General features: G+C 39.0%; 1 protein-coding gene across 11 annotated transcripts in view; it reads left to right on the forward strand.

The window, feature by feature from the left end:
- Nucleotides 1–26,915, forward strand: part of auts2a (activator of transcription and developmental regulator AUTS2 a) — a 285,288-nt gene that overhangs the window by 46,974 nt on the left and 211,399 nt on the right. For all 11 annotated transcript variants that reach the window (XM_029518901.1, XM_029518900.1, XM_029518903.1 and 8 more), the window contains one exon: nucleotides 21,250–21,462. In XM_029518901.1, coding sequence (XP_029374761.1) covers nucleotides 21,250–21,462 — 213 coding nt within the window. The remainder of the gene's footprint in view (nucleotides 1–21,249; nucleotides 21,463–26,915) is intronic.

The raw sequence follows: 26,915 nt of genomic DNA on the forward strand, positions 1-26,915 counted from the left end.
TGGTGATGCTGCAGGCCAGTCTCGGATTTGCAAACACCACAGAGAGACAGCCTCTTAAAATGTCTTCTCCACTCCCATTTAGAAGCAGAGGCATAACCCACAGGATATTGGTCGTAAAAGAAAGTGGCAAAACCCATATTTCCTGCCAGTGTACTGTGTGTCAGCTGTGTAGCGCATTTTCCAGCAGTTTCTTGAGAGCTGTAAAAGCTGTCACTTCCTCAGCCAGCTCAACTGCCTTTATCCTGTGAGCACACAGAAACAAAGCAGCCAAACATGCATGCTGGAGCCAGAGGACGGAACTGAAGTGGTTTGTGAGTAGTGGTCTCCCTCATCTCCCCATTCCTCAAAAATACTCTGTTGTCTACTCAGGATAAGCCAATATGAGGCCACTGGAGATAAAAGCAACCGTAGAGCATTTTGTCTTTAATTTCTGCTGTTTGCTCCAGCAATTCGCTAAGTGGATGTTTCATATTTCCTCTGAGGAAGTTTTTATAGTGTACTTCATGATGTTGTACTGAAGCATTTAAAATGTCAGCACAGTTAAGAAATGTGATTTCCTCCACATGATGACTATGAGGGTATGAGGAATCGCCATGAAGGCAATTACCCATTGGCTCCATCAGGCTGCCTGCCTGTGCAGGTCCTCAGGAGATGAGCTCAAGTACATTTTATCGAGCAGAGATCCATCCAGTTATTGCATTTCGATGTATTTCAAGACTCTCGTTTTTGCAGTGGCGATACTTTATCCTGTGTCAGGCGGGGCCTTTATTCCAAATAGTCTTGAGAGAAAAAGGGACAGCATTCTTTTGAGCATGGCAGAACCAGATGGCCTCTGTCTTTGTTCTCTTTGTCATCTTTTCATCTCTCACTCTCTCTATCATTGCGTTTCGGAAATTTGTCCCAGACTGGGTCTGCAGTCTGGGTCTGTAGATATAAATATAATCCACATTCCTGACTGCACAACTTGTAGTAATTGATTTGGTTGATTAATGGCAGAGACACTGGAAAGTGTGCCATCTCATAAAGACCCAGGGGGAGGGGCATTAAGATATTTCACTCCTCTGCAATATTTCATTAGCCAGACTAATTAAAAAGTAACTTTTTTGTACCTGTTTTGTGGGGATATTAATTCCCAGGCTTAAGACAGATGCTTCACTCGTTCTTTCAGCTGGTGCTCAGCCTTGTTCCTTATTAAAGTAGAGCTGAGTGTTTTATTTGCAACTTAATGAATGGTAAGTGGTGTGGAATGGATTAAGCACTTTATTGTGGCATATTTCTCTTCTGCTAAGAAAGACATTTGACACATCAGTCAACTTGATGCTCAACATTCTTCAAGCTGCATGTTGTGCTCTAGTGGTTGTGTTCATCTGGATTGTGATGGTGCAGCCTGGACACACTCAGGACCAAGCACTATGGCTGACATCATTGTACATAACTATTCAGACGGTAAACTGATGTCCTCATCTGCTAACCTTAGCAGTGTTTCAAGGAGAGTGAGCGGGCAAATCTGAGCTATAAATGCACAATATGTGTGAAAGATTTGTTTGTGCTTTATGTGTGACATCTTGTAACATTTAAGTCATATTTTCTGTCATGTCAAATTTTATTATCAGCAAGATTCTTGTGCTTTTTGCCAAACCAAACATAGCCTTTAGATAAACATACTACTTGGTCCACATTATTAACGAAACATCGACTGTCTTCATCATGTGTGCTAACATGTAGAGATTAAACTTTTTATCTGGCTTTCAGGGTCGGTGGTGTTTCATATACATTTTCCTAAAAGAGCCAGGAAGAGGACGGACAGCACACACTGTCACAGTACAGTGCATTCATATTGTTGGATGACTGAAATTGTCATTGTGTTGTGTGGGAACAACAACAACAACAACAACTTTTGCGATAACACGTGCAGCAGCAGCCAAAATCTTCTGCTATGTGTGTATATATACATTCATCGATCCATCTTCTACCGCTTTTCCATTTCCGGGTTACGGGAGTGCTGGAGCCAATCCCAGCTCACATTGGGCGAGGACAGGTTACACCCTGGATAGGTCACCAGTCCATCACAGGGACAACACAGGGACAGAGAGAGACCAACAACCACTCACACTCACACTCAGACCTACGGACCTAAGACAATTTCATCAGTTAACCTAAACATAATGTCTTCGGACGGTGGGAGGAATGTGTGTGTGTGTGTGTGTGTGTGTGTGTGTGTATGTATATATATATATATATATATATATATATATATATATATATATATATATAATTTAATTTTTGCTATTCAATAACCCCAGAGCCCCAGAGAGTACAGCCTACAGGGTATTAACAAGAAAAAGGAGAAAAAAAGGAAAATGCTTTTCCATTTGTTGAGTTTTGTATTTAGATTCAACCTTCTCAAAATTGAGGGGAAAACCAAACAAGCTTTCTGTAAATACTTGAAGTCAGCTTTGTCTGGTAATTTATATGGGTGCATAGACGTTGCATAAAAGATGAAGCCTATTATTATCAGTCTGGGAGAGTCTTTGACCAGATGCTTGCAATAAATGGTTTTACTGCCTGTTTGTATATCCTCTGGTACTTTCCTTGTTACATTTGCATCACAGTCAGACAGGTGTTTTTAGTTGAAGCTTCCCACTCTGTGCGGCTGTGATAAAATTGATTTTTTTAATTACGCCTTTGGTGTAAGTAACCCATCAGTGACAATGTCAATGTGTTATATTTTTGTTTAATTCGTAGGAATAAGATTGTTCAAGCCTGATTTTTTTTTTTTTTTTTTTTTCCTTTTCCCTCCCCAAACCAAGTTTACACAGATGGCTAGTGAGGGAGTGTGGGATTCTTATTATAGTTGATAATAGAAAGATGAAGTATGGCAGCAGGAGGATGATTTAAAAGATTTTAACGCAGCCAGTCCGGAATAGAATTTAATCAAAGTATCTGTGTGAGGTTAATTGAGGGAATAATTTAGAAAACTGCACTTCTGGCAGACTTCTCCGTGCATTGATGTTCAAGTGTACTTGAATATTTATGCACATGAATCACATGCAGTCAGGTGCCAAAAAGGCCAATTGCAACAGACCTCTGCTAATGGTGACATTGGTGACATTAACTCTGACCCCTGTTTTTAATGCCAGATTTTAAAGACTGTCAAAACCACTGTGACCACACAAACCAGCTCACAAATGCAGAATTTGTGTTTAGGGGCTTCACAGGCTGATGTGACAGACTTGAATTGAAGACTAATTAATTTTATTAAGATTAATTGAAGAAGTCTTGAATCAGGACACTGATGATTTTTGAACAGAACTCAACTGACGACCTGCACATAGCACGCCTATTAAATCCCCAAGTCTTTAACCTTGTTGACATGTTAACATGTCCATGTGGTGTTTCATATAATCCAAGACTCACTTGCAGAATAACACCATGACACTCAGTACCTCTGCCTCACAACTGCAGGGAAGCAATGCCTGAAGTTTTCAAATCCTCAGGGATGCATTTGTCATTTAACCGAAGGAACCTTTCAAGTTGTGAGAACAGCATTTCTCAGTACACAGAGAAAGAGTTTGTATTACAACAACAATGCCTGCCACTCCCACTTACAAGCTAAGAAATATCACTTTGTAACTTTTTTTTTGTGAGCAACAGTGGTAGGTGTAGCCATGGCACTTATCCGATTCACCACAGACATTTTCCTCATTCATTACAGAAACCTTATTATCCAGTTGACCAGACTTCACCTTGAATTGCAGCATCTCATTCATCTAAACACCAGCCCCTCTATTTGTAGTCCTGGACTACTTATGTTGAAGGCCTGTTGTGTGAGGGAATACAAGATCATTGTGTGTGTGTCATCGTGATGAGATGTGACAAATGAGTAGGAATTCACAATGCAGTAGTGAAAACACTGTCTGAAATCACATTTACATGTAACAGACAGCGTTCAATACTCAACAGAACTAATTCTATCTTGCACCAACTGAATTGGTTGGTTGGGAATTTGAATAATACCACGGAAATAGCAGGAAGCAGCGACAAAAACTTTTTAAGTCTGTCTAATTCAAACGCAGTCTTGTTACCAAGCAAATTATCCCCCGCGTTGGCCTGAACACTCCCCCCAGCAAATTCGAAAATATCTGTCTGTGGGCCCTTCACATAATCCCCACAGTGACATCACAGCCAACATCATTTCTGCGGCTTTCCAACAGATTTTATCCTTATGTTAAATTACTGACTGATATCGTGACAAGTTCAGTTCCCTAACACCTCTACCTTCATTCATGATACTGTTGGCAAAGGTGTTTTTTTTTTTTTAAACCGCTAGTTTGACTTTGCTTGATGTGGCTGCAGCTAATGCCACAGAATATCACAGTATAACAGGACACATCATTAAATCAAGTGGACAGAATTTCTGGATGTTTAAAAAGGAAGACTTCAGAGGTAATGCAAAATGTGGATTCTGTCCTTATCACATCATCTCTGTTTGACTGCTCAGTAGGGGTGCAACAATATTCAGTATTTAATTGAACCGTTCAATACATCCTGTTCGGTTCAATACACAAAGGCCAACAATGGTATTTCAGTACGTTTCGGCATGTCACACTTGTCAACACTTGGTGCAACGCATTTTTTGCGATTTGATCAGTGCTTCTCAAATAGTGGGGCGCGCCCCAGGGGAGGACTTGTGTGACCCCATGGAACATGCTTTTTTTTTTTTGCTGTACTAGAATAAAGTGTGATCTATATTCCTTTCTTTTTTCTTTTTTTTTTTGGTTTTCTTTAATGATAAGAATACAGTGTTATACAGAGGTGTACTTATAACAATTTTATAGACAAATGACACTATATTTGCGATGGAGAGCGCGGGGGGGAAATATTTTCTTCTTCCTAGGGGGGACATAACGGAAAATAATTGAGAAGCACTGGATTAGATACATTTGGAGCAGACAGTAGAGAAAGCAGCACTGCTCTGTTCATGCTGCCTTCAGAGCCAATCAGTGCTCGGCATGCAAATGCTGGAAAAGAGAGTGGAGAGTAAACCTTGAGCATACATGGCAAGTGAACGGGACTCAGAAGTCCGCGGTGTGGGATCATTTTGGATTTAATGTCGACTATGATAATGGAAACAGTCAACAAACAAAGCGCAGCGTGCAAGCATTGCTTTGCAGTTGTTTGACTACAGTATTTTGAATTGATGCCGCACTTTGTGTCATGTTCATACTTGTTGACTGTTATGTGTAGCAGTTAAGTAGTTTCTATAAGTGGGTTCAAATTTTGTGTATTTTTATTAGATACTACATTTTCTATTTGATATTGCCTATTTTTGATAAAGAGCGATTGTTCCCTTTTTATGATACATTTTATGGTTTGACTGCACCTGTGCTATTCTCTGTTATTCTATTTGTAACAGTTAAGTAGTTTCTAATTATGGTAGCTACAATAATGTTTGCTCTTTATTTTTTATTGGCTACTGCTCTGTTTTTTTTATGGAAGGGTTATTATATCTGTTCTTGCTTTTAATTATTTTTAAATGCAATGTATTGCTACTGAGTAGTTTTATATGAAGATATTGAAACCGTACTGTTACCGTGGCCCAAAAATCGTGATGCATACCGAACTGTGGGAAAACTGTATTGTTGTATCCCTACTGCTCAGCCAGAATTCAGTCTGATCTTGAAAATCAAATAATTTGATTGAATATTTGATTAATTAAATGGTGAGCATCAATGCGCTGTTCCAGCTTTATGTATTTTAGTTTGTTTTTATTTTCATTGCACGGTAAGCTGTGGCAGATAGAGCTTATTTTCCAAATACCAGTGATTCTCGGCATTTGTCTAACTTAAGTGAATCATAAAAGACTTAGCTATATCGTAGGAGCAGCTCTTTATCTGTTATGTGAGCTTACCTGAGGAGGTATGGAGCTTTATTCTCCTTCATCCCTCGGTCTTTCTCTTTCATTCTGGAGATGGTGAGCCTTCGCTGGGTTTCTAATTACCAGTGAAGGGGCCAGTCTGTGGTTTCTTGTTACATTATTAGCTTTAATGTCCACAGGCTATAAATAGTGCAGGTGTCGGCACTCTGGTGAGCAGTGGCCTCTGCTCCCAGTCTTTGTAGAGACAGGAAATAGAGCTCTGCATGAATAAGCACAGTGTGCTCCATTGATTTGACTTCATGTTAACTGAGATGAGGTAAGCTTTGTTTGTGCAATGCAGTTTCTTAATGGAAATGACTATATACCCACAGTATGGGTGCACTCTATCCTCAACCTTGGGGGAAATCATATATAGCTACAATTAAATTCTTTACCTCAAATGACCTCAACCATGAATAGGCCATAAAGTGTACAGTACAGCACGTTTATTTTTTAAATATGGATATACTGGATGAAAATACAATGACTGGAAGTACTCCTCTTTAATTTTTTTGAAACTTAGCAAAATAGTTTAAATTCATATTGGTGAGCATATTTTCTTTATCAAAACAGTCAAAAGTGACAAGAAGCTGATTACACTGCATGATTGTTACTCAAGTGTAACACCAGTGAGTTGTTCACAATAAAAGGCCACCACAAGATGTCAAATTTTACACACACCACAATGCCACCAATGTCATAAACTCTTAGGGACTGTAGAATCAACGCACAATCATTTTTGCACTCTGCATCTACAGGATTGTCTTGGACCAGCAACACAAACAGAGAAGTAGAACACAAAGATGTGTTGCTTTTCTGGAGGGGAAAGTCTCTCTTAGCAATTTTGAATGAAAAATGAATGAATGTAAAAAATATAATTTTATTTTGACTAGGGTTGGCAAGTTGAGTTCTTTCATCGACTCAGTCACTCATAAGATATTTTTCCTTCATTGTAGCTGCATGATTATTTTCTGTGGTACTGTCACTACCTTCCTGTCTCTTTCAGGACACTGAATTTGGCTGAGGGAAGCTTTGTATTCACTGCTGGTTGGAGCAAAAAGTTCTCAGATACATAACGAAGGACTGAAAGAGTATCAGAGCAATTTAATTATCTTCTTTCTGTACCCAGTTGCTAAGCAACCTGCACCGTTCTGTCTGAAGAAACATCACGTCATTGGTCTGGAGGGTGGAGGAATGGTAGCTAGAATGCAAAGCCATGGGTAGTAACTAATCTTTCTTATTCATTGTGCCCATGTGCTTACTTTTCGACTGTACCTCTGCATGGATCAAAGCAAATGTTTCACCATAATCAAAGGTGTGATATCAGTGGCCTGAGCATGAGCACGTAACTTTATCAGTAGTTGAGCTATGCACTGGTATAGTATGGGGAGAAAAAAAGAGCGAACTAAACCAACTGCTCTAAGTTTGTCCTTCTGAAAACCTCTGATGTAATGTCCAGCAATGATTTTGGCTGCAGGAGAGAAGTACACAGAAGAAAGGAAGGATTCAGCATCCCCCAACATTCACTCCCTCCCCGAGTCTTATTTCAGCTGTGAATCATTGAAGTGGAAGGGAAAGAGAGAAAAAAGAGAGAATGAGAGCTGTCGCTATAAAGCCACAGAATGAGCAAATTCAAGCATTTCTTTTTCCCTTCTTCCAAATCCCAGAAGAGGGTCATTTTTCTTCCAGTGTGCACAGAAAACACTGAAAATAAAGCGTTTTTTAAAACCACAATGGGCAGGGAATGGCCTTGGTAAACTTATAAAGAACATGGGTCAGAATTGTTCTGTTAAGCTGCTCTTCAAGAGCTGTGATGTTTTCTATCAATTATTCTTATTATTATTATGTCATTAATTAAAATTACTACTACTACTGACTAATACAACAGGTCTGCAATTAAGTCCTCTTCCATGAAAAACGTCATGCTTTTTCCTGTTCAAACTGTTTGGAAATGGAGTGCTTGAATGTTTAAGAATAAAAAAACTGCTCAGAGATGCTATAGACCAGAGAAAAGAGTGGACAGCATTAAAAACACATGTGAAACACAGGTGATGTTATTTTAGGGACAGGCTGTCAGCCCACTACCTCAGTGTTGTGCTCATGTTGTTAATGGTGATAATGAGACTGTATTAACTGTTACAATTAGTTATTAGGCTGGGGTATTTGCTTATGCCACAATTTGTATCATTTTCAGAATACAAGTATTGAGATTTGATAGGATCAGTTGTTGTGTTTGGGGTGTTTTTTTTCCCCTTTCTTCTTTCACAGTATGATACCTGTTAATTGCAGTTTTCAAAAAGCTTTGTCATTTCTAGCTCCGTTTATCCTTGAAGTGTGAAGAACCAAAAGTGCGCCCACACTTCAGATTTTAAAATGCAGTGGTGCCGGTTTTATCTGTGATGGCTTGGTAGTGTCCAACATTTTCTGTTTTTGGATGCTCTTGGGCTTGGATGGCTCACCTTTTCCGTTTCTTCTAGAAACATATTGGACTTTGCATTATCACCATCCACTGTGCTTTAACATAGAAAATAAATATATTAAATGTGTGGAAAAAAATGAAAATTGATGGATGAGATGGAATTACGGCTGAACGATTTTGGAAAGTAATCTAATTGCGATTTTTTTATACCCCCCCCCCCCCCCAATATTGCGATTGCAATTTTTAAAAATTCTTATTTTATCCTCTTTTTTTTTTTTTTTTTCAACAAAACATCATGAATTATTTTAATATGGCCAACAAAACATTATCTACATTTAGTATGCAATGTTATTTCTTATTATATTAGGCCAGGTGTATTTGTAAGGATTAGAAGAAGTCAAAGGTCACAATAAGATGCAAGAGTGAATAAATAACTAATGAATAAATAAATAATGTTTATTTAACTGCTCATTACAGAAACATAAGAGCAACAAATCCTAGGTTTTGCCTCTATGTATTTGAAAGAATAAAAAGGTACAGTTTAATAGTATGCACTTTTTAAAATAAAGAAAAATAAAGAAATTTTTAAATGACATCTATCTTACTGCTCCCAAGTCAGTAACGTTTCACACAAACTGAAACACACAATTTGCTCTACTACTTGAAAATATTTCAGAAAGTCAAAGTAAATAAAGTTATGTATAAAAGATGGATAAATACACATACTGTACCATTTATCAATGCTGTGAACCCAGGCTTGGCCACTGTGCTGAGAGGCACCATCTCTTTAGCAGTGAACTTAGTTATTGCCTGCGTGTCATTTAGGACTACGCTCATACAGAGCGACTCTTTAAAACATGGCGGGCAATGATGCCTGTCTTGGGTTTAGCATGTGTGGCGCACTGGTGCTCAGCTGTCATAAATGGCTTTGTGGTGTTTTTTTAAGTGCTGTTTTAAGATCTGTTGTGTTGCCCTGTGAGGTAGCAACAGCAGCACAGCGTGTTCTGCGCAGCATCTTCCTTTTTAAAGCTCAAATAATTCCACACCGCTGATTTGCCTCATCGAGATTAAAGTCTCAGTTGACTTTCTGACGGTTCCGTCGAACCAGAGACCATTGCGCAACAGTCTAAGGTGCAGCATAAAAACTTGATGCAGTTGAGTGGTCTGCTCTCGCTCCCGCGTCACTTGACCACTTTTTTTGTTTTTTGTTTTTTTACATGTAATTGTAATCACACACGTTGCGATTAGAAAATTGTGTTTTTTGTGATATCGCAAATGCAAACGCAAATACAATTAATCGTTCAGCCTTAGATGGAAAGTAATACATTTTGAATAATGAATTTACATGGAATTAATTATGGTTGACACTTATTTGTCTGTGCAAACTGTTTCCATGGTATATTGCGTTTTTTTTGTGGGTTTTTTTTTTTTGTTTGTTTTTTTTATCTTTTTGCTTGCTGTCTCCAAATTGGCCACTTGGCGTAATAAGGCTGACAAGATGATGTTGTTTCTGCTTTTATAAATCATTTTTGGTTTTGAGAGACTCACTCTTTTTGCTCAGACGGATACTTTTGACCAGTCACACAAACTCTGGAGTGGTGATGACCTCTAGTTTAACTGTACTGTGTGCTCACCCCTCTGGCAATAACACCCCGTCTGTAAACTTTCTGAATCTGCCGGATGAAGAAAACTCTGCTTGTCCGACCTCTTCTCATGCTGCAGTTTTCTGTTGATTGATCAGGCAGCTGCAGGGGCCCAGACATTTAAATTGGTCCAATTCAATAGGCATGTTAGATCACTAATCAAAATAAAAACTTGCTTTCTGTGAAATTTTCCTGTGAATTTGTTTGCCTTGCTTGTCACATGATTGTGAATAATGCCTGAGCAAACTGTCTGCAGAGAGAAACTCTAAAATGTAGGTCAATCTTTCTCAAATAAATGGACTGAGAGTTAGGAGAGTCCATGTTATTAAGCATTTTTAAAGTGTCCATTTACATTTAAAGAATAAATGACACCCAAAGTCAAAAGACTCAATCTAGGTAATGGCAGTGTCCCTGTTCTCAGTTTCATCACTACTGCTTTTATTATATGCGATCTTCACTTGGTGAATGGCACTGGTATCCTGTTAACAGCTCTGTTATCTCCCTTCCAGTTTTTAAGACCTTTGGCTTCCCTCTTAAAAGATTTTACAAGAGAATTCTAGTCTAATTCAGTCTCCACTGTTCTTCCAGATATTTCATCACTATGTGGAAAGTTGGTCAACAGCCAGCATTGTAAGCTGAGTATTTCTTCCATGTTCTGTAAGTTTGGTATACATGGGGTGATGCCACTGCTGCTGCGGACAGAACATGCATACTTATTGAGCATTTTTGACTAGTTGGCAAAGACTAGTCAGCATAATGTAAAACAAAAACATGACAATGTAGGGTTACTACTTGTAGGTTGCTTTATTAAACATATATTTTTGTTGCTGATGCATCAGACTTGGCCTTCTCTGAGAAATGTGCTTTAATATTGTTGGCAACTCAGCTTATGCAGTATTTGAGTGCACTAGAAAGAAATGTAGATCAATACAAGTAGGTGAATTAATTTCATTTGACATTATTTATTTTTGATTTAATATGTGCTGAGACTAACTGTGCTCTCAAGTTGTCAACTTGTGGAAAGTAACATTGAATACAGTTTAACATATCACTGGGAAACACTGGCCCACAACAGGATTCAGTAGTATCTCATCAGCACAGACACATTTAAGCTCACTTTGTTCTAAAAAAAAAAAAAATGGCTGTGCAAGGATCCAAACCATATTACAGTTACATATTTAGGACATATTTCAGTCATTGTTGGTGAGTATCTTATCGTTTTGACCACTATTTTTTGTCCCTTTCATGGACTCTACATGCAGGTTCACAGGGTTTTTGTATACCATATTAAAATCAGTTTGCTATAAAGACTGCTGTTCAGAGTAATGTCATCAAATAAGCTTTTTGTGGTATAAACTGAATCGATGAAGAATGGCTGGAGTTCAGGCTGGGTTTACTATGTTTTAACTGTGAATTCTCCATATTAAAAAAGTATGAGATGGTCGATATACCTGGAACATAATGTACAGCAATAGACAAAGGAGTAAAGGATGAGCTTAACATTTTACAAACTGATCAACAAAAATACTAATAAAGATCAGCAAACATTTCATTTGTAGGCTTGTCAGAAGTACATCATTCTGTAGATGTTCACCCAGATATTTATACAGAGAAGTGTAGCATTTTTTTTTTCCCCCTTTTTTTTTGCCCCATTTTCCTGTTTCCAGCAAAACAGCATTTTTGCTGATCATGGGTAGCTCATTATACCCAGTCATTTAAGTGTTACTTAAATGCAGAGTGAATATTCATTTGTCGACAATTGAACCTATTGGCCCATTAAACAGAAAGTGAATTTTCTTTAGTAATACTGAATGGCAGAATCCAATAAAAGCCCTGACCCAGTGCAGTCACTGTGAGCAATCCCTCTGCCTGTTTAAGCAAATGGTTCATTTGCCCTTACATCTGTCAGCAATTAGGTGTAATTATTTAAGCCAACAAGGGCAGCTTCAAAGGGTGAAATCTATCCCACAATGCTGCTTGGGCTGAGATCATTTTCAGCACAACATTATTTTCCTCCTTGTTGTTTGTTCTTATTTGATCAGGACCGTCTGTACTTCATCTTGTTTCGCAGTATGCTTTGCTTATTCAGGTTGTCACCACATGGCTAGTGTGCATGTTATCCTGCTTTTGTTTGCTTTACGCAGAAATCCTTTTATTCATTCTCTTCTGAACACAACAGACAAACTGCCAGCCCATGTGTATCTGTGACATACTCTTTAAGATTTCACAAAGAAATCAGCCCTCTGAGTCAGCAACACAAATACTGTTGGTTTACTTCTTTCTGCGCCCATTAAAGGGCCACTCTGCCGGCCCTGCTTATGGGGTAATTAACATGAAAAAAGCCAGGCTGACAGGCTGTATCTCTGCTCCTCATGCTTATTTAATCAGGGTAATTGTTGTGGGTTCTTGTGGCTCTTGCGGAATATGTTTGTTTTACATTAAGTCCTGTCCTCTGCTGGCGTCTCTGCTGAAGGCCTTATTCCCTCCTGTTAAGATGCGTCCTGGAAACACATGTAGACACACAAGCACGAAACACGCACACATTTGAAGAGTCGCAAACAAAACAAATACAAACCACCAAAGCACTGATAAGACCATGGCAGATTGTCTTACCTCGTGGCCACATTGCCCTTTCATCATGTGAACACATCTGGGATGTAATCCTGCACAACTGAACAAAAGCCATATGCTAATTTGGCATGCCAGAATGACGTCACTTTTTGAATACTTTTAACAGTCCTCTCTGCTGGGCATGCCAAAGCATCATTAATACCTCAGTATGCAATAATGATTCTACTGTAGTTTGCACTTGAAACCCTTTCTGTAATCAGAATAGTCATCAGGAGCACAGGGAGAAATAAAGAAAATACATTTTTAAAAGCCACATTCAATCGGAAAAGTCAAACACTGCAAATTGTGCGACTCAGTTCCTCACTCAAGATGTTGTCAGATACTTTCAGCACCAGTGCTATCTACTCTTACACTCTTGGTGGTACCATTCTGAACATTATAGTTTCCCAGCCTGATTATTGTGACCACAATGCAGCCATTTGTTCACTGTCTTTAGTACGATATGTGTGGGTCAGGCTGTTTTGTTTCATTTGGACAAATGTGCTTCCTTCAGATCCCTGATAAGGCTGAACTATACAAATGAAATCTGGTCCTGTAGCTGTCCTTCAACCCTGCTGCTCTTTGCCCTGCCTGTGCTCCTAGAAAGAAAATCTGCATTTGCTAGACCCAACCAGGAAATCAGATTGTCATACACAGGATATCCCCTTTTCTTTTTTCCCCCCGCACTCTTCAGACACAAATGGAAAAAAATGTCTGCCATCATGTGATAAGTGTCAGGAAATTGGCGAGGTGTCTTTGTCTGTCCATCCGTGAGGAGCATGTGAATTTTATAAAGTGGACTCTGTTTTGTCAGACCCCAGTGTTGTTATGAGTGAGCACTAGAAAGAGGAATACTTTAGTGCTATATGTAGTACTATAGTACTATATAAGAGGAAAAACAATGCAGGTGAGAAAACTTCCTGCAGAAGATGTCTATCAGGGGAATAATTTACAGCCTACCTAGAAAACTGTACCTCTCCATCGCCTTTTCGTTGTTTAATGAAGACATTGGCTCATTCGCACCTGAGTTTGTTCAGCATCTGTGGAGTGTCTGTTTTTATTTATTTTTTATTTTATGTATTTGGTAGAAAGACTGCCGGACTCAGATTTTAGGAAGAAGGAACTAAGCTGAAAGGAGTCCCTGGTTCAAAGTTTTTCTTTAGGTTTCTTGCTGTGCATTAACACACTGTCTCCTAATGTATAGTTTTTTTTATAGTCAATTTAATGGCTGTCAACAATGTTCCATCAGACCAATTATTCGGAATGGACTTATTAATGTTCAGCCATTATCTAAAGAGAATCAAAAAATTTACAGCAACAAAACAGACTGCAAAAAATGCAGAGAACACACTGACTTTCAGAAGGAGGTTATCTTACTATAACAGTTAGGAGCTGTGGATGATGAGGTTTCATTACTGTTACCTTCAGTTGGCTGTCCTTAGTGCTATCAGGAGGCCGGAGTAAATATCAGGATAGAAGTCCGTCATCTCAACCATCTGCTCAGTGCTTGCTTGATATCAGCATTGTTGTTATGCAGCAACATAGCATCACATCTCAATATAAATGCAGCCACTGAGCTGTATTTAGTGGACAGGTGCAGTAATGCCAGGTTAGTGGGAAGAAGTGGAGTAGATTAGATCAGGGAGAACAGCTGTTTGGAATCGGCTGAAGTGAATCAATCAGTATTACTGCTGTTTAAAAGATACCTGTTAAACAGTGTATATGCTGTAAATTGACAGCAGTTGCCTTAAATGTCAAAAAAAAAACAAAAAAAACCCAACACGTACATAAGCGTGCCACAAACTAGACAACTGTTTCTCAAATAGTGGGACACTAACCCTGACACCTCCCCAGTAAGCTAATGTCTTAGCTTTTTCATTGCCGCATCAAAGCAAAACATGATTGCACACCCGCGACCCTAGGTGGCAGTGGCACTTTCATGTGGCATGCCATTAAATGGTGGGAGATAAAGAAAGCTGTGTGGATTGTGTCTAAAAACTCTGGCAGTGAACAGCATGAAGCCAAATAATTTGAGGTGGCACTGACAGGCGTTACACCCCAATCATGCTGATAAGCCGCTTGAGTTAGGCCATTAATCCTGTGAAACACTTCGTAATTTTGATAAAAAAATCAGCACAATTTCCTTTATTCATTTTCTTTTTGTAGATTTAAGTGTTTTATTTGCATCTGGCATCAAAAGTACAGCCAAATCAGTCATGCAAGTCAGGGAGCTGACCCTGAACAGGTATAATTATTTATTCGTTTCATTTAAGTTTATAATGGCTCAAACGGCCATCGTAAGTTTGTGTCATAACTTGTAATAATCTTTTTGATTGAAAAGTGTTGAGGGTTTACAATGATTTAACTTTTTTGAAGTTAATGCAAATTGATGCACTTTTAATCTTTTCTGAAAATGCACTCAGACTGGAAAACAGGATTAATAAAGTTAAAGTTAATCTTTTTGTAAGTGGATCAGTATTTCTTTTTTGTAGTTTTTTTTTTTTTTTTTAATAAGCATATGCTGTTATGCAGAGGTGCACTTGTAACAATTTTATAACCAATCACAATACTAATTACCAGTATAGGAATATTGCACAATTTGTACTGCTTTCTTTGGGGGGTGTAACAGGAAACAGTTGAGAACCACTGAACTAGAATCAAATGTCCTCACTGTTTGATGACTAAAACTGAGTTCATCACTTCAAAGAAAGAATAAAAAAAGAATAAAACTAAAAGAAAACCCTTTCCCAAAAGAAGGTCACTGAAGAAATGCAGACACTGGTTTACTGAAATGAGACAGAGGTCACTGTCATCTTTGAAGACACGATTTTTAAGATTTTCTTTAAGAAACTTGTGGTAATCTGAGGTTAATTGAAGACAGAATTTGGTCCTTTGCGGCGCTGTTTGGTTGTACTGAAAGACAAAAAGGGTTTTAGCCAATGATTGCCATTATCATCTCCATCAATATTTCCTGAAGTGGCCTTTTTTCTTAATGTCCAAACTAAGCGGTACTATGTGGCTATCGGAAGGACTCACAGATGGACAATGACACAATTATGTGATGGATGCAAGTTTTACATTTTCAAGTATGAAACAGGTCAAGAGGCTTCTTCTGTGTATTTGTCTTTCACCAATTTTGACCGGAGAGCTTTAGAGAGAGTGTTTAGAACCAGTTCTTGTAAATTCTGGCAGCAGCCAGTGGAGATTCAGAGATTCAGCCTCAATCATTTTCTCAAGGCTGATTCATATTCTTAGTAAATTGGATCGTTAATACAGTTAGAGGGATTTTTAGATCTTAACAGATTTACCAGTTTCTGTTTCACTTCAGTTCTGCCTGTTTTTATTCACTGCTATAATATCAAGTCAACCTGAATGCTTATCTCTTTCACATAACTGAAATTAAAATTAAAGCAGCTCTTTTGGAGTGAGATTTTGTCTTTTAGCCTTTACCTTTGAGATCCTTTTGTCTGTATTCAGGAGCTACTGTAATTTCAGGCAGCTCTTGGTTCTTTTCACTCTGTCAGATTTTTCTGAGCGGCAGGTCAATCTGCAAGATGGACTGCTGAGTAATATATATATATATATATATATATATATATATATTCGAGTAAAATAACTCTCTTCAAACTCTCACTTTGCCTTAGTTGCTTGAGGAAGCAACACTTACTCGAGTAGCATGAGCTGAGGCTCAGTGAAAACACCAGTGCTGAAGTGGTACCCATGTGGTTGTTGGAGTGTTGATATCCTCTCATGGTCTGAACCATTGTCTTGCACATACACATGAGGCAGCGTGTTTGTCCTGGCTGGTCAGTGCTGTGGATGCCAAAATCGGCTGATGCACAGATGCTTCATGTGTGACCTCAGTGCTGAGTTGTTATCTCAGCTGTGTTTAATCTGAACAGATATTAGTGCAGCGTCGTCTGGAACATGAAGTTGATAGTGATACAGTAGTTTGTTCATCATAACTCAAGAATTGGATTAAAGTTGGAAAAGCAAGCTCCATTTTCCATCTATTAATGGTCATCATTTTGAAGCCCACATGTGCTTTTATTTATGTGTTTTGGCCATGCACATTTGGCTGCCCTCTTAAATCCCATACACAGAGTATATAAATCCAAGTTACGTCATGCCCTCAAAGTATGAAGTTTGAATATTGTGTTACAGGATTGCTAGTGCTTCAAATTCGTCTGAATTAAAAAAAAAAAATCATTGATATTATTTTTTTACATTTAATACAAACTCAAAACACTTTTTTTTTTAGTTTTAGTTTCAACCGAATTATCACTAATCAATAGTTCCTTGATTTGTCATGAAAATGTGGTGTTGGTGTCTTTACCCTTCTGAAGGGGTCAAATAATGTCTGAGATGTGATGGTAACAAATAAGATGCTACAGTTCAAAGTGAAGTCAAACCTTTTCACCAGCAGCATTAAATGATCACTGTATTTATTTTCTTGTCTTTAACTAAGTTCCCATATTCCAGATGCATTAAGTCTAAGTCTTGTGAGATGTTTTAATTTTCAATATCAATCAACACCTTTCAGAAAATGTTACAAAGATCTTTCATATGATTTTTCTTTGTACAGGGTCACGCTCTCTGGCGGTTATGATAAACATTGTTTCTGATTGTTCCACCTAACAAATCATGTAGTAAAGGAAGGAGCACATTATTTTCAGACCACAGCCAATAACATCATTTCGATTTCGTCATCCATGGGTTTTTATGTGAAAATTCAATAATATGCATCACCAAAAAAAGTAACTGTATATTTAATGTATCGTAAATATACAGTACATCTTACAGTCTCAATGATGATCACACTCAACAAGAGGCAGCGCTTTAAAGAAGGTGCTGAACTAGGGATAACATGTTCACTTCATTCTCACTTGGGTTTAAGTAGCTGAGCTGCTCAAATCAAACCTGTAATTTGTTCCATTACATCAAACAGCAGCAGTTGAATTACCCAGCAGGCTGGTAGACGCAACACTTAGCTTGCTTAATGCTATTTTCACACCAACTGAAATAATCAGGTCAAGGACTCCCTAAAGAGAGACAATTCACTGCTAAACTTAAATAGGTAGATGGCGCTAATAGGATGTTGTCCTTGAGTACCATACAAGGAGAAATTGTTCTTATCAGTCTTTATTAGCATTCATTTGATCTCCAATCATTGTTTACTTTCTCAATAGATTTGAGGTGTGTGTGTGTGTGTGTGTGTGTGTGTGTGTGTGTGTGAGAGAGAGAGAGAGAGAGCTGATGTACTTTGAGCTTGATGCTCAATGCAGTAGTGTTGTGGGAAGTCAGATTCATTAATCCTCTGGTCTGTTCAAGTGCTTTTTCCATCGCTCACCATCTCTGTTCTTGTTTTCTGCCAGCGAACTAATTAAATTGTCTCAGTAAGACAAGATGATGGGACCCTTTGATAAGCCCCTCACTGGCCTGTCTGTTCAGTGTTTTAAATGTCAACAGACTGAGAGACCGGAGGAGGTCCAGCTTGTTAAATGTGGTCCGGAAGATGAAGCTGAGAGGAAGCGTTAACGGTCCCACAGAGTCAAGCAAGTTAAAAATGTGGCAGATAAAATTAAACTCCTTCAAACAGAAAAACAAAAGGTGATGGTTGTCTAAAGGACTAACTCAAAAGTAAGTTATGTTATAATGCGGATTTAGGCACTGAAAGAGAGCATTTTTCTGCTACTTGTTCTGAACCACCAAACAAATGAGTCCAAGAGTTAAAAGCAAGTACACAAATGGAAGCTTTTGATGCATCCCATCAGCAGTGATTATTGAGCCTCTCCTGGAAGCATCTGCTGGCTGCACTCCCCACATATACTCCCCCTTCAATCCGTCATCTTTATGCACTGACTCATTGCACATCGTTATGTTGAAACTGCAGTTATTTCTTTTTTGGCAAGCAGGGCTTTCCATTGTTTCATTCACTCTCAGCCTCATTGTTAAAGTAGAGGCGTAGATTTGGCACTCCATATTTATTTCCACTTCCAGACAAAGCAGCATAGATGTTGAGAAGAAGCCTTGTTACAATTCCTCTGTAAATGAATTCTTAATGAGCAGGTTTGGAATAGTGCAAAGCTTATACTATTGTACTGTATACAACTTTTGGCAGTGGTTACTTTACAACTTGTCTTGCTCCTGTTTGTAAGCACAACTGCATGTCTGACAAATGAACAATGAAAGGTAAAGATCCTCTCCAGCCATTCTTTATGACGCATAAAATATTTTTTTTTAATAATAATTTGTCCCCTGTAGTTTTTCCACATAAAACTTGTCTTTTTTTTTTTTTTTTTATGAGATAGCCTGCTCTACAGCTGCATCATTAGAAAACCCAGACAGCATGAATATGTAAATATTTTTCATCTGACAGATTCAAGGTAAAGACAAAACTTGACACCTTGATCAGAGCTGAAAAACAGCCCTCTAGTGTCAGACTGCTTTCATCATCACATCTTTTCACATTGGATGTGATACACTGAATGATCCTTGTGAAAATAAACACATTTTTATTAGAAAAAAGTCAAGTGCATTAGAATAGCTACCCTCCAGATTGTAACCTGTCGTGAGGATACCTGTAGACATTTACTGCAGCTGAATACCTCATTGGAATCACTTTGTACACTGCCAGACAATCACAGTAATGAAAGCCAGTGGAGAGTGAGCCATACTGAGCAATTACTTGCCTTTCAGAGACATCAGACCCTGGAATAAGGAATTTGTCTTGCTATTGTTCTGCAAGCAGGCAAAACATATTGTGCATAATTTATTCCAGGCAATCAGTGGGTTTGGAGGCTTAGAAGCATGCAGAAGGCTGGCACAATGGAGCCTCTCTCAGCCCCATCATAACTTTGTCACTTATTCTGTGCACTGACAATGCATGTCATGTTGCATTATTTGCTATGGATGAGTGTGGGCGGAAAAGGCAAACAAGATTAGTGGATGTATGCACTTGTTTTTCTATGTGTGAATGGAGGCCTTTAGAAATGGTTTAGTGAGTCAGTGCCAGTAGCACACTCATCAAACTTATCCTTCTGACAGCCCTGCATATCTGTAACACTGCTGTAGTAATTCTCTGCAGGCTCACCAAGGTTGCTTCCAGGTGGTCTATCACTGAGTAACTGATGCATGAGATGTGGGGGATTTTCTTATGCTGTGTTTTTTTGGAAATTCTGCCATGATTTCATTGCTCATATGCACTGTACACCAACTCTGGGGTTTCTGTGGGCTGTGAGCTAAACCATTGACATTTTTGTGAATTAATGCTTAGTCTAGTAGTTCTGAACAAATATAAACCCCTGCCAAAATTAGAGCTGCCCAGTCAAAGTGTCCTCAGCAGAAGATGAGTCCAGGTCTTTTCCTTATTTGTAAATTGGACTTGAGGTACACCAGAAAAAAGTGCTATATTTAATTTGTTCATTTGATTCAAGAAGAAAATTGTATTTTGTGTATAAAAAGCTAAAGTATTTATTTAGCAGCAGAGTGTGATTTAAGATTGAAGTACCCATTGAATTGGGTACTGTGGGGAAACTTTTGACATAGCACTATATCATATTTTAAACCAAGCAGTAAGTTTGGAAATAAATCATTGATCTTAAAAATTAAACAGGTATTTATAGCTGCTGTATTGGAGAGTTATTGAAGTAGAAGTATTCAGTAATAGCGATGGAAACAGTCTTTCAAAGTTGTCTCTCACAGTACGAACGGTCAGTTTTCTCCATGAAAAGAACACTTCTGACTGACAATTTTCATGTGTTTACAGACTGAACTGAGAAATTTGTTGCAGCATTTAAATATTGTTGCTCCTCAAGGTCGCTCTGTCAAGCCGCTGCCTTGGATTATGGATCGCCAACAGAATGAGAGTGTTTTAGCCAGTGGAACATAAAGGAAAATTACTGAATAGAGAGTTGATTTTATAGACTTGAAAGAGTTCTTAATACCAAGTCAAATGCAAGGACATTTACCCTTTCTGCAAACAAGTTTCGCTGCATTAGACCTTTGATTAGGTCTTGATTAGTTTTCTTTCTTTTCACTTTATTTTTCCATCAAGTACAATTAATGCCACCAAGTCTTCTGCCTTTGTGGTTTCTGCTGTGCTAGCATGTCAGCAATCAATCAAAAGTTGTCCTTGTTTGTTGGCATCATGTGTGCCTGAGACACAATCCACCTAAATGTGCTGTCACTGGTTTACATGCAGCCGGGGTCTCATTTTGTACTTTCTTCTTTATTCCTGCTGTTCTCTCAAATGAAAGCAAGGTGGTGAAACGATTTTTTTCATAAGAACATTTCTGCTGTGTTTTTTATGAGATCTTGATATTTGATGTGTACTACACTGTATCACAGGCCTGTCTGCACAGTTGCCCTTCAGATGGAGCAGATTTGCTGGACTGCTTACTCCAGAGTGAAGTGAGATACCATCTGTTAACAAGTGAATATTTAGCCTTTTTTTTTTTTTTTTTCCTCAACATCAAACATATTCATTATCAGCTTTTCTCAGGTACTGAAACAATGCTCACACTTGATGCACTCTTTGGTTGCAATGCCTTTCAGAGACATCAGAGACACCAGCTGTCTTGCTGCCACTGTAAAATACATTGCGAGTGTGTCACCAAGTGTTTTAGTTCTAATGTGGCCTTCCTCTGTTTCCTGTGTAGAAGAACATGACACTGAAGCCCCAGGAGTGCAGAGACAACCAGGCAGGGCCTCTGCTCAAGAAAAAGCCTGCCAGGGTCCCCAATGGCCTCAGCCTGGAGCCTTGCAAGAACAATCACCACCACCACCAGTCTTCAGACCAGGAGAACAACCCGAGCCTGGCACACACACAAGGCAAGAGGAAGAAGAAGAACCTGAACAAAAAGCACTCAATGGTGAGTCACAAACATTTTATCTTACTGTGACACAGTACTGATGCAGTGATCCAAACATATCTACATAAAATTTGGCTGTATGTATAAATATTGCCAGCTATAATGGTGCAAGAAGATGTGACATGGAAACTCATCAGTGAAACGAAAAAGAAGAAACTAGACTCGAGGAACAATGATGATCTGATCTTTTCTTGTCTATGAAAGGCTTTTATCAAGGATCTTCATAAATGAAATCAAAGAAAATACTTCATGTTGAAATGTATGAGTTTTACCGTGTTCTATAAATATAAATCGAGTTCTCCAGATGTCAAGTTTCCACATGTTGCCTCAGTCATCGTAGTTGTTGGGGCACAAGTTTGGGCATAAAGTTGGCTAATTTATGGAAATTTAAGGATATCCAAACTTTTACATACATTGGTCCTTGGTGCTAAACAGTGTCATATTGCCCTGTCAGGGCAGGATATGGTTTCAAGGGTATGTGAATGTGTATTGGTGTATTCCTGAACATGTTTTTGTGTGTGGGGAGGTGGAAAGGTCACGAATAATATTTATGGTACACTGATGTCGTGGTCTATCTATACAAGCAAGGACTGTCTATTCTGTTTTCTGTATTCTGTTTATACAAACATGCTCATGACCGGGACACTGAGGTTACGTGTTGCCATTTCACTGGTATAGTCAGTCTTCTTCAGCTGCATATCCAAGGATTTGTTTGTGTGGATGGGTGCAGGACAAGTGGACAAAAGGAAAAAGCAAAGGCACAGGCACAACATTAACTCAAAGATTCGCAGTTCACTCTGCAGTTCTTTGATAGGGCCGATATATCTATCCTGTTGGTAAAAAAAGATGTCTGAATAATTTCAGAAAATGTTAGCATTTTAGATATGAGATGCTTCCCTACTACCTAGTGCTGTGAAATGAAGGATGTTCTTGCAGCTACAGTATTTAGTAGTTTTAGCAGTGGTAGCATTGTTCTCGTTGTGGGTCTTCACTGTTGCTGAATAGCCTGTAGTCATGAATCATGTGGATTGGTGTCCCCACAGCTCTGGAAGGCTCCTATTTTTAACAAGTCATGTGACAGAATGTAGAGTAATAGTGTGAATGGAGCATACTGAAGCTGAGGCCTGCAGCCTTTTTGGTCGACCTCCGTTGTGAGGGTCGTGAGTTGTGTGTGTCCCAGTACTGGCTAATGGACAGATGGTGCTACCTGCCAATTTCAAGGTTGTCTTACACTGCTGTGATGGTTGTACAGTCAGTACAGAAGTAACTGCACAAAAGCATGTGAGATGTGCGTTAAGTATGTGTTTATTTGGAAATTTAATTTGTGTTCCATGTGTTGTTGGCTTGACTGACCACTTTGGCAGGTGGTTGTGGTTGGCTGTGGCTGCATGTTGGTCATGAGTAATGTTTAGGCGGTTGACAGGTTCAACCTTGATCTCCTGTGTGTGTGTGCCTGCACACAAAGAAATACTTGAAGATAATTCTCACCCACATATGTGGTGAACCACAAACATTAGTTGATAATTCAGGTTATTTGATGTGGTGATATATGATGGTGTCATACATTGTCAGTGTATTAGCAGTAGATGGGTATTCTTGTGCATAGGAATATGGTAATTTAGTTCGCCAGCATGCTGATCTGTATGTTTTACAGATGAAATACATACCACCGCAAACAACCTCTTGTCAAATAACCATAAAGTATCCCTTGAAAGTCATAATGCATCACCTTCACCCTCCACACACTTAAGAAAGGGCTGTGAGAGGTTAATGTTGAAAATCCCAATCATTCCCTTTCATCTTGTAAATGATCAAAAAATGTGTTTAATGACTGTATTTAAGATAATTATGTTAATGACATATTTTTGGCTTTGAGTGCAAGCCAATTCATAGTTACTTTTCCCAATAATGAGAGATATTTTTATTCTGTTTGCTGCAAGATTCAGGCAGATGTATCAACCTTGGGGCTTATTAATGCCCTAATCTGTCATGCTTTATGATAGATACGTAATTGAAATGATGATTTCCTGTGCCCTGCACCGCCCCTTTTTGTCCTCTCTGAAGAGAAACAAACTGCAGAGTTATCTGGCCAAATGATCCTCTTTGGCTCACTATAGATAAATGCTAAAGCATTGTCCTCCCACAAGGTTATGGTTTAAATGTCAGAGGTCTATCTCGAGGCTTAATTCTCCATTCAGAAATGCTTCAGTCTGGAGAGAGTGCCTGTTATCAGCACTTTTTGTAAGCTCTGACTATATCGGAACGAGGGAAAGAGAGACAGAGAGAATTTGGTGTTGAATAAAGCAAGAGTTTTTCTTTTCTTTTCTTTTTTTTTTCTTTCCCCATCTTTTTCTTCCTCCTCCTGCCAAGCTAGCAGATCAGAGCAAATGTTTTCGATCTCTGGCACTCACCCAATGTACTGAACTATGAGATATTGTAAGCTCAAGGGGGGAAAATAGAGAAATGTTTATGAGTGCCTCTGACACATCGCCTCACAGTGAGAAAAGAGCCCAGATAGAGAGAGATTCAGAGATGGATAACAGTACTGAAGCAGAACTCTGTACTGTATATATGACTCTTTCTGACTTATCATATTGGAACTTTTGTTGCTCCAGTGCTTTTTTAATTTCCACTTGGATGAAGTAGTCACTAATCCAGATTCTGATGTTGCATTTTGTGTGCCTTGCAAAAAATGCATTTGAGGTTACAGTTCTTAAGTTGATGTGTATGTGGTGGGGGTGTTTTTCTGTTTTGGTAAATCTCTGTTCCACTCACTGATGTTGAAGTGGCGTCCTGTAGTGTGTGCTGCTTTGTACACTAGCACTGGTGAACAGAGGGGCGTGCTGTGAGGCCCATCTGCTCTCTGGCACTCAGGGAGTGGGGACAAGAGGAGCGAGTAGGGGCAAGCAAGGAGGGCTCAGGTCTGCTCCACCCCATCCCCAAATCTCAGTCCAACCACCTGCCTGCCTGTCTGTCTGCTGATCTGTCCGTCTGGCTGGCTGTCTTTCTGGCTATGTGGTTTTCAGAGATTGGGTGTAGTGAGTTATTTGACTGGGATCTCTCAGCAAATAGTATGCACTCTGCATATGAATGTTTAGTTCCAAAGGACATTAATAGCAGCAGAAAAAGAACTTCATCGGAAAAAAAGGTCATATTTACTACAGTAATTTTAACAAAAGAATTCAACTCCTGTCTCAGCAAAATCTAATTTTTTGAGAGCATATTTGATACATCCCAATTATTTTCCCCCTCAGACTAAATACTTCAATTTCTCCATCTGACAAACTGTGCACAGGGAGTGGGACTAACTAAATGTGATGTGGGTTAGAGGTAGATGAGAAAACACAGTGTAAAAGCGTAAAAAGTGAATAAATAATTTGGACAGTTAAGGGTCTGAGGCTCAGCACATTCAGCTTTAAATGAATGTAACAATGGATACTCAGCTCTTTCATTAGATTTCCATCCATACTGAGAAAACTGGGTGGGAGGAGCAGCCCTTCTCAATCGCTATCTCGCATGTCGTTCAAAAGTTTGGACTGCTAGCTAGTGAGTAGGTCTTGTGCTGCTGTGTCCAGAACACTACTGGCTTCGTTTTAGAGAATGGCAAAGAACAAAGTTCATTTGAAAAATAAAAGAAAACTGCTGTGGCTTGAGCATTTGTTGCTCCAAGTGGCGCACTGATAATTCTTTGTTTTATTGTTTTTCGTAGATTTGAGAATGACTGCTGAGGTTCTCTGTGTGTGTCCAGTGACTTGTTAACCTCTAAACCATGGGCTGTATATGTTAAAGGAAGTATATCTCCTACGCAGTTGCTTTTATTTAAAATAAAGCTGCTACTTTTTCATCAGATTGGTTGTGTGAGGAAACATTATAGTACAAGAGGTTAAAGAGGTACATAATTGATCGTAAAATGTGAAGGCGTTAAACAACTTCATCTGTTAAGTAGTAGTTAAAACGATAACAACTGTCTGTTAGCCTTTCTCTTATGTGTGTTGTTTCTGGGGCATTCTAAATTATATATATAAATTATATTGTAGTTGCAGTGCAATTGCAGTGCTACAAAGATGTGTGATTAGTTCCATCTTAGTTTTAGTCCTTTGCATGACAATAAAGCCTCCTCAGCACATTAAATGAGCCATGGATTAAGTGTGATCCTGGCATCGCACACTGTCAGCTAGCTGTGGTGTTACATTTGCTCATTATGAGGCAGTGTATTCTAATGAGGCTAACAGACACTTCCTGTGATAGAGTAAACCATCTCAGCTCTACTTACCATGACTATTTATCCTGAAAATGCCTTTTATGGAACATTTTCTGAGGGATTCTCCCTCCATTTTAAGAGGTATGACCTTTTGCACACACATACCAGTGTCATTGTTTCTTTATTTGAACTATTGAAATATTTGAAACTCCAAAGCCAGAGTGAAGACAAACAGTATGCTTTCACTGTGAGCTGTTGCACATGACCGACACGGCAGCATTTCTGCAGGTCAAAAGTTGCATGTATTTGACATAGTAATATAAAAACTGCCACCACTTAATAGCTGTCCCCATTCATAATTACACCTACAAAGTGAAAAGGCAGCAGTGATTGCTGCTGCTTGTTTACTACTGACGACCAGTGAGCGCTCTCTAGCCCCAGGGTTTGAAACCACTTCCTTGAGAACCTCGAGCTGGGTCAGCCAGTCAACTGGAGGGCTGTGGTCTCTGGCTGCCTGAATTATCATCTCACTGGGTAGATCTTCTCTCCACCTGCCCTGATGTAAAGGCCCTGCCTCAGGCCTGCCAGAGGCTGTATTGTCAGTCTCTTACCTAGACTGAACATGTGTTTCAGCTTGCTGATGGCCACATGTAATGACATCAAGCTATAAGCTTTTATGCCAGATCTCACTGTGTGTGTGTGTGTGTGTGCATGTTTCAATATTTGGACTGAGGCCCTACTTTCTTTTCAGAACAAGGGCAAACTTGCATGTTTTAAATCTGCAGTGAAAATGCAATATAATGTTCAGCTCTTTCGGCTTTGTGGGTCACCCTTAATAAGCTTATCCGCTAAGCCAATAAGAAATTCGAAGAAAAGCAATGTCCTGATTGTCAGATAAGATGCTAAATCCATTCTGGTGGGGGCTTTGGTTATGAGGATGAGAATTGTCGCTGTCACAGTGGCGGTTTTATAGCAGTGGATCAAATCAAATCCAATCGTAATGGCTTGTTTTGTGGTCTTTATGTCTGTAAACAGTTTAATGCATCTGGGAGCTTGACAAGGCTGCATCTAATTAGCGTAGTCGTTTTTATAGAACAGTGTAGCATATTCATGTTACCACAGTAAAGGGAATATAATCTGAACCAATTCATTTACACCACTGGTACTTTTTGGGGGGGAAGTTTGGTTTTGGTATCTTGCTCAGGGACACTAGCCCATGACAGCACATTCCCACCCCTGCAATTCAAACAAC

The sequence above is a fragment of the Echeneis naucrates genome, chromosome 14, assembly GCF_900963305.1.
Source record: "Echeneis naucrates chromosome 14, fEcheNa1.1, whole genome shotgun sequence".
Lineage (NCBI taxonomy): Eukaryota > Metazoa > Chordata > Actinopteri > Carangiformes > Echeneidae > Echeneis > Echeneis naucrates.